The sequence below is a fragment of the Drosophila takahashii genome, chromosome 3L (assembly GCF_030179915.1).
Source record: "Drosophila takahashii strain IR98-3 E-12201 chromosome 3L, DtakHiC1v2, whole genome shotgun sequence".
Taxonomy (NCBI): Eukaryota; Metazoa; Arthropoda; class Insecta; order Diptera; family Drosophilidae; genus Drosophila; species Drosophila takahashii.
In genome coordinates this window covers 9,098,192-9,107,012 of record NC_091680.1, presented here as the reverse complement: position 1 = coordinate 9,107,012, position 8,821 = coordinate 9,098,192, and the positions used below count along the sequence as shown (strand labels likewise).

General features: G+C 46.8%; 2 protein-coding genes across 2 annotated transcripts; one reads left to right on the top strand and one right to left on the bottom strand.

Annotated features, from left to right (window-relative positions):
* Positions 1-5,055, top strand: LOC108059261 (tonsoku-like protein). Its single transcript, XM_017144439.3, has 5 exons — positions 1-359; positions 427-598; positions 734-3,229; positions 3,289-3,464; positions 3,522-5,055. Exons 1-5 carry the CDS (start codon positions 89-91, stop codon positions 4,604-4,606), a joined length of 4,200 nt encoding a protein of 1,399 aa, XP_016999928.2. The 5' UTR covers positions 1-88; the 3' UTR covers positions 4,607-5,055.
* Positions 4,942-8,025, bottom strand: Mcad (Medium-chain acyl-CoA dehydrogenase). Its single transcript, XM_017144445.3, has 3 exons — positions 7,880-8,025; positions 6,000-6,356; positions 4,942-5,942 (listed from the first exon to the last, which is right to left on the bottom strand). The coding sequence occupies exons 1-3, from the start codon at positions 7,895-7,897 to the stop codon at positions 5,058-5,060; spliced, it is 1,260 nt and encodes a 419-aa protein (XP_016999934.3). The 5' UTR covers positions 7,898-8,025; the 3' UTR covers positions 4,942-5,057.
* Between the last annotated feature and the right edge of the window lie 796 nt (positions 8,026-8,821).

Sequence of the window (8,821 nt, the reverse complement as noted above, 5' to 3'; positions counted from 1 at the left end):
TCCGCGCCGATCGCAAAAAAAAACAATGTTTGGAATGTTGTGAAATTTATTGTTTTGTTTTATCCTAGTCTATTTTGTGTTTTGTTTAATGGATGAGAAGCGCTACTTGAAGCGCAAGGAGAAGGCGCGTAGCGACGGCAATCGGGATCAGGTGGCGATCAGCTGCAACCAGCTGGGCGACTTCTACAACCAGCAGGGGAAGTACAACGAGGCGGTGAGGGAATATGTCCAGGAGGCCCAGATATACGCCTCCATGGGCAAGGAGCTGGAGACGGCCAAGGCCAAGAGGATGGTGGGCGAGATGTACACCCTGCTGTGCGACTACGATGCCGCCAAGGATCACATCAACGACTATCTGAGTGAGTTAGTTGGTACTTTGTCTAAAAGAAGGAATATCTTTTATAACCTTTTAATCCTTTCTTGCAGAGATTGCTAAGCGTTTGAAGAACCAGGTGGAGGAGCAGCGGGCTTATGCCACTTTGGGTCGCGTGCATCTTTTACATGGACAGAGTTTGGCTGATAGTTCCGCCTCTGGAGCCATGGAGCAACTAAAACTGGCGGAGAAGAGCTTCCTACGCAGCCTTCTGCTAATCAAAGAGTAGGTTTTCATCAAAGAAACCTAAGAAATTTATAGTGGAATGTCACAGAATTCCCTAGAGATCGGGTTTCTCTTACCTCTTATAATGATATCGTTGTTTCCGCATCCTTATTTACGTAAATTGTATTTTGACAGACTTTCAGGTCAAATTTCCAAGCTGGAGCAACTGGATATGCAAGCCCGCTGCTACCTGAACATCGGCGTGGTAAAGGAGCACATGGAGGCTTTCCAAGAGTCCATCGAGTACATCGACAAAGCCATCAAGATCAGCAAAACGCACGAGCTGTGGGACCTGACCCACTTGTGCTACATTTCGATGAGCTTGCTCTTCAACTGCAAAAAGAACGACGCAACGTCGGCGCTTCGCTACTGCAATATGGCTCTGGAGGTGGCCAAGCGCTTGCCCAACAAGGTGAAGAAGATCTGCGAGACTCTGATCACCAAGGCGGAGATCCTGATCAAGGCGGGCGACTTTGCCAGCGCCAAGCACATACTGACCAAGGCCTACAAGAAGAACACGCCGGATGAGAACGATCGGGGGAGCATCGAGAAGCAGCTGAGGATCGTGGTGAAGATCTGCCAGACTTTGGATGAACTGGTTCTCACCAGTTCCGTGGACTACGGCAAGTTGAAGAGCCTGTACGAGAAACTGGGCGACGGCTGCTGTCATCTGATGAACTACGAGAAAGCTCTGACTTACTATCAAAAGATGTTGGAAAACGCAGAACTGAATCAGGAGACTGGCAAGAGCCTGGTGCCCATCTACGTGAGTCTCTATCAGACTTATCGCGACAACAGTCAGTTTGACAAGGCCTTGGAATACCTGTGGAAAGAGTTTGAGGTGAACCAGGATGTTCCCTCGGAGGCGTTTACCACCCTCTGCACGATTGCCGAGATATGCGAGCAGCAGTCGCATCCCTTTTGGACCGTCCACGATGTCTATCAGAAGGCTCTGCGGCAAGCGGAAAGGGCTGCTGGCTCCTCTGACAAGCTCGAGAAGATTGCAATGGTAAGATTGCGGCGCCTGATGCTGAAGCATAATATGCAAGTGCTAGTGGAAAATCTGGAGACAGAAGCCACTGCCAAGGGCATTGATTTGGACCAAGAAGAAAGCCTGGGAGACGATGATGAAGATGCCGGGGCAGCCCTGCAGCAAAATACCCCCGATTGGGACGACGACTTCGACCTGGCCACTCTCACCGACTCGGATGCCAGTGATCTGGACGAGAGCGAGAAGCTGCGTCCGCAGAGAACCACACGAGGCAGCAGATCCCTGGTAATCAAGAAGAACAACAAGGGCGAGACTCAGCTGCATCAGGCGTGTATATCTGGCAATCTGGAGCTGGTCAGACGCCTCATTGACCAGGGCCACACGGTCAATGTGCGCGATCACGCGGGTTGGCTGCCATTGCATGAGGCCTCCAATCACGGCTTTCGGGAGATCGTTGAACTGCTGCTGGACAAGGGAGCCGCATCTGCCATAAACGATAAGGGTGGCACCAGTTGCGATGGCATAACTCCCCTTTTTGATGCCTGCTCCAATGGTTTCCTGGATGTGGCCGAACTTCTGCTGGATCGTGGAGCGGATGCCACGGTGCGAACGGACTACAATGAGACCTGTATCGCTGGACTGGACAAATGGCGCCAGGGAGCGCAACTGGTGGATGGCGAGCAGGCACAGTATGCCCAACTGCGAGAGAGACTCCTCCGCACGCTTTCCAAGGTGGGCATATGCAGCGACCGGAATGCCCGTCCTCTGACCAATGCCAATGTTAAACGAGTAAGCAGGGGCAGCTTATCGGAGGAAGAAGATGAGGAAGAGGCCCTGCAAGAGAGCAACAGAAGATCCCTCAGTCACAACCGTTCAGCCAGTGAGTACGGTAGCAAGAAACCCAGCAGCTCAACCCAGCCAAGTGCCAGCAAGGAATACAGGAGTGTTATGGCTCAGCTAAAGAGACCCAATCGCCTCAACGATGATCCTCCCAGCAGCAGCAATATTAGCAAGCAGAAACGCAACGCCTTCCTTAACGAAGATGAGGTGGATGCGGATAACTGGCTAATTGATGATGTGGGTCCGGAAAGAAAACGCAAGCGCATTAACTCGGGAGATTTCAGTAGACTTCCCTCTAAGGAGAACCTGCAAGACTCTGCCTTGTCTCTGCCGGCGAACTGGGAGGATGAATTGCTCCAGGCCACTCCCGAAATGGAATACTCGCAACGTCAGAAGCAGATGCGGAAGCTTACCCTGTCCCGCTCCTCTAGCATAAGTAGCAGCCACAGCAGCTCGGCTGCTCCTAGTCGAAAGAAGCATCAGGCCACGCTGATGGACAGCGGCTTTAGTCGCTTCCGCAGCGAAAGTCCACTGGGCAGTGAGTCCTCGCAGGATGGTGCCGCCTCGGTTATTAGCCTGCGCACTATTGAACCTGACTCCACCACGAGCACTATTCAGTTGCTCATCTCGCCGGCCAAATCGTCGCCCATTAAGGTGCAAACAACTCCTGTTTTGGCCACCACTGTGTCCTTTAAGGTCCAAGTGCAGGACGAACTTTTACTGGTACCCATTGAGCGCAAGAAACTGCAGGATATTAACATTCGCTGGTTGGCCGAGGAAGCCGGAAGGCGATATAATAAGTGAGTAAAATAAAACTTAATCGAAGTATAATCAAATCTAATTTTAATTCTTATTCTAGGTTGACTGGATTAACACCTCTCCTACGACTCAAGACAGCCGATGGCTTCGCTTATGAGGAAACAGATGCAGTTAGTGTAGCCCTCGAGCAAAATATGCTAATGGCCACCATTCTGGATTGGAAAATATCCCCTCTTTCGCAGCGATACGAAGAAATGTGCCATCAAGTACAGAAAAGTAAGAATAGATTTCAATTTTTTTATAGAATCCATTTGAAATGTTTCTAATTTTTAGCCGTGGACCACAAAGTGAAGCTTCTCCTAGAGCGTTCGCAGAACACTCAGATGCTAGAGCTCTCCGGCTTGTGGATGCGGGCTCAGCAAACAGAACCCATATTTAAAGCCCTTCTCCATCAAGCGCGTCTCACGGTCTTGGATCTTTCGCGCAACTTTATTGGCAACGAGGGATGCTCGCAGTTGGCCAAGTCACTGCCCACATTGCTCCAACTGAAGGCCCTGCGACTGCAATGCAATGCAATTGGCTCCCAGGGTTTGGAGGCTCTGCTGTGCGGTCAAGGAATGGATAAACTTGAGCTGTTGGAAGAGCTTAACCTAAGCCAGAATCCCCTGGGCAATGCCAGCCTTAGAATACTCAGTAGATTTTGTGCTAGTCCTGCTGGTCGAGCACTCACTTCCCTTCAAATTGCCCAGTGTGAGCTGACGGAACTGCAGGACTTTGACCTGGGCTTCAACCAGTTGACACGATTTGATATCAGCTTTAATCAACTCACCCAGCAGAGTGTGCGGCGTCTGACGGATCAGCTGAATAGTTGCCGCCTGGAGCAATTGAATCTCAGTTATGTGCGATGGCCTTTGGACGAGGCCAGTGCGTTTGCTTTGGGAGAGCGACTAGTTTCTCTTCTGGAGGGTGGAACATGCGAACGATTCATCCGAGTGGAGCTCGCAGGCTGTGGCTTGAACGATGCCCATCTGTACCAGATAAGTCAGCACCTGGGCAAAGCCAAGCAACTGCAGTGGTTGGATATCAGTGATAATGTCAGGCTTAGTGGAGCTGCCCTGGGATATCTTCTAGATGAACTACCTCCTCTGCACTGCCTGTTGGCCACCAATTGTACAAATTTTCTGGACGACACTCGTCTCCAGAAACTCGAGCAACAAAAGCAGTTGCCCAGGCGCGTGGACCTAACCGTTGATGAGCAGGTGTTCTCCATGCCAGGAGCCTTGGAAACACTTCAGTCCATTTGGCAACTGCAGTTTGGTGACAAGGCCAAGATGCTGACCACATCGAGCAGACGGAAAAGTGGCAGGCGGTACAAAGGACTCCTTAAGCTTCTGGCTGATGGCAACGATGCGGAATAGTGAAGTCTCATCGTGTGTAAACCATTTTCATTTTGTTGTATGTCCCATAGTATTTTTTTATTGTTTGACAATTATATAGCAAATCTGAGTACACCTCTTATCGTTTAACTAATAGCAGTACGCCGAATTGCTGAACCTAAGTAGGACAAACACTTAGCCCCCCAATGGGCTTATCTTATCAGTGGATGATAGCTGGCGAAATAATTTGCGATGGTCTAGACTCTAGACTTTTGGGGGTAAGTGAGGCTAGCTCTGACTGTTTACCCACTCCTTGAGGATTTTTTAAAACTAAGTAAATATTACACTTCCTAGAATAGACAAGTGATACACACTAGTTTATATTTCTTGTAATTATTACTTATTGTACTTTATTAATCGGCTTTGTGAATGTGTCTACAATGAGCATGACAGCGGTTGAGGTGAATGATGATGATGAGGAATCCTGGCTAGCTTATGCGTTGCCCTTGGCAGCCTCGTACATGTTTCGCGAGATGATGAGGCGCTGGATCTGGGAAGTTCCCTCGTAGATCTGGTAGATCTTGGCATCGCGCATCAGCTTCTCCACGGGATACTCGCTGTTGAAGCCGTTGCCTCCGAAGATCTGGACGGCATCGGAGGCGATCTTGTTGGCCACATCGGCGGCATGGCACTTGGCAATGGAGGCGTAGTAGCTGTTGCGACGTCCCTGGTCGATTTCCCAGGCGGACAGACGCCACGCCAGGCGGGAAGTCTCCACACCGATGGCCATGTCAGCCAGCATGAACTGCACAGCCTGGTGGTGGGCAATCGGCACGCCGAAGGTCTTGCGCTCCAGCGCGTACTTCAGAGCCTCGTCCAGACAACGCTGGGCCAAGCCAACGGCTCCGGCGGCCACCGGAGGACGCGTCTTGTCGAAGGTGCCCATGGCGATCTTGAAGCCGGCTCCCTCGCCAATCAGCACGTTCTCCTTGGGCACACGCACATCCTCGAAGGTGATGCCACGCGTGTCGGAGGCGCGCTGGCCCATGTTCAGCTCCTTGCGACCGGGCGTCAGTCCCGGGGAGTCGCGCTCCACAATGAACCCGGTGAAGGCCTTGCTGGGCGGGCACTTGGGATCCGGATTGGTGCGGGCCAGCACGAAGTACCAGTTGGCCACACCGCCGTTGGTGATCCACATCTTCTGGCCGTTGATAATGTACTCATCGCCCTTCTTCTCGGCGCGCGTCTTGATGCCGGACACATCGGATCCTGCTCCGGGCTCGGTGACTCCGTAGGCGGCGACCAGCGGCTCCTCGAGCAGGCGGCCCAGGTACTTCTTCTTCTGCTCCTTGTTGCCAGACAGGATCACAGGAGTTTGCTGTGTTACAAGAGGGGATTAAGTGATGTTTTTAGTGACATAAATAGAGTTACTTACGCCCAGACCACTCGCCTCCAGGGCGGTCATAATACCGGTGCAGCCGTAGGCCAGCTCCTCGGCCGACAGGCAGGTGGTGAACACATCGAGATCCAGACCTCCAATGTCGGCGGGAATGTGGTTGTTCATCAGGCCCAGCTCCCAGGCCTTCTTGATGATGGGCCACGGGTACTCGCCGCTCTTGTCGTACTGGGCGGCCACTGGGATAATCTCCTCGCGGGTGAACTTGCGGGCCAGTTCCTGCAGCTGCAGCTGATCCTCGGTGAGTGCGAAGGAGGTGCCATTGGGGGAGACGTGCGACACGGCGGCGTAGGCGCGGCTTTGGGAGACCAAGTTGCGCAGCGCAGGCGCAGCAAGCTGGATTTTTCGAAATTAAAATAAATTATCAATTAATAACGGAGTTAGGACCATGATTCAATAATTTTTTAATCAATTTCCCATTTAAAAAACCACTTTATTTTAAATGTCATGATATAAGGATGATTTTCTTACACAAATAGGAAACAAAAACAATTTTTAAAATTAATCAGAATATTTAAAAGTATTTAAACGTGAAATAAACATTTTAAGTTTTTTTGTACATTAGCTTAGGCGGATAAAACTAAAAAAAATTAGATCAAAATAATTGATTGTCTTAACTATCAAAGAAAAGTTGACCCTGATTATTTAACGACTAGCAACATTTAAATAGATTGACATGATTAAAAGATTGACATCATAACCTTATACACTTTTGTGTGAGATTCCGGTTCTCCGTGAGCCTAAACCCACCCTATATTATGATTTCGCAAACTAAGGGAAAATTAATAAACGTTATATCAGGCCTGCCAATAAAGTAAGCATTCCAATTTAAATCGAGTGCAAAAACAAGAAAGGAAGCTAGCTTCGGCCAGCCGAAGCTTATATACCCTTGCAGATCATTCCTATTAATTAACAAATCGCAAAAATGTTCAATTTTCTAATATTTCTCATTAATTTTCCGATTGTTCCTATGGCAGCTATATGATATAGTCGTCCGATTTTGATCAAATTAAAATTGAAATTCGGAAATATTTAAAAAGAGTCATATCCTAGAGTGGAAGATATTACAAAAAAAATCAAAGAAACTAGAATTTATTTCCTATTACTTTTCCATTAATTTTCCGATCGTTCCTATGGCAGCTATATGATATAGTAGTCCGATTTTTTAAATAATTAATTCGAAATTCAGAAATATTTAAAAAATAACATCCCCAAAAGTAGAAGGTAATATTTCAAAAAACACCGAAGCTAGAATTTTTTTTTCCGTTTTTTTCCGTTTTTTTTTCGATCCTTCCTATGGGAGCTATAAGATATAGTTGTCCGATCCGGTCGGTTCCGACATATATACTACCTGCAATAGAAATACGACTTTTACGAAAGTTTCATCGCGATAGCTTCAAAACTGAGAGACTAGTTTGCGTAGAAACGGACGGACAGACGGACGGACAGACGGACGGACAGACGGACGGACAGACGGACATGGCTAGATCGACTCGTCTAGTGATGCTGATCAAGAATATATATACTTTATATGGTCGGAAACGTCTCCTTCACTGCGTTGCAAACTTCTGACTGAAATCATAATACCCTCTGCAAGGGTATAACAAGCCGCCATTAGACGCCGCTAATAATAATTTTTTCGAGGGGGGCAAAGTACAGATGATTGCTGGCAGATAGGCAACAACAAATGTGTTTACGAAACGGAACCCACTCGAATATATGTATAAACCTAAATCGCAGACGATCAACAGTTGCTGTCGTCACTAGTCTAAGAGAACTTTGAACCTGGCAAATAATACATATATCTCTGGGCTGTGTTTTTCACTTTCTCCGCGGTATAAATTAACTGATGTGCTTACCTTGTTGAGGAACGCCATTGGGCTATGGGTTTATTTTCGTATTTTCCTAAGTTTTAAGTAGGTCGCCTTAACTCGTCGGTGGCTGGCGACGAAATGATCCAAACGAGTTGCCGATGCGCCGGTATAGCGATGGTATATGTACATTTGTACCAGGCGATATGGCAGCGACGCTTGGACATTGGACTTTGTTGCGCTGGCAGTCGCAGTCGCAAAGCTACAGAATTGCGGTGACGAACGAACTACAAACACATGTACCTATATGCAGGAGTTTGAGATAAGGGAAGATGCCCTCGACATTCGTTTGCGCTATCGCTGGAGCTTTTCCAGAACATTCACTTTTATTAAAACTAATTTCATATTTTTGATATACTCCATTATTTATTTTTTTAACAATATTTCATATCTATTTTAATGGACCTTAAGTTGTATACACATTTTTTAATTGTAGATAAACACACTTTCTCATTTATTTTTTTTATTTATTGGTTATTTTCAATATCCACCATTTAATTTTATCTCTATACAAAAATTTACCTCTATATGATAAGAGACACACCCCCTTTTTTAATAAATCAATGTACTCTTTTAAATACCCTACATAAAAAGCTCAGCAAAACTTACATACCTTTCTACGTAATCAAACTACGTAAGGTAAAAGCTTTTAGTTCATAACGTAATGCATTCAAATTTGGCCATAGGTATTAAATAAATTGGTCGGTATATTGGGCTTACAAATTTCAGTTAATAAAGGCCAAATAAGACTTAGAAAATACCCATTTAATTAATTTAAATTAAATATTTTGCGGACTAGCTTATATCTAAAACATTTAGAAACTGTTTTAAACCATTATTATTTTTCAAAATGTTTTAAAATTTTTGAAATAAATACTGGTATGCACTTTCACTTGATTTTATACTTAATATGCATAAAATGGAAATATT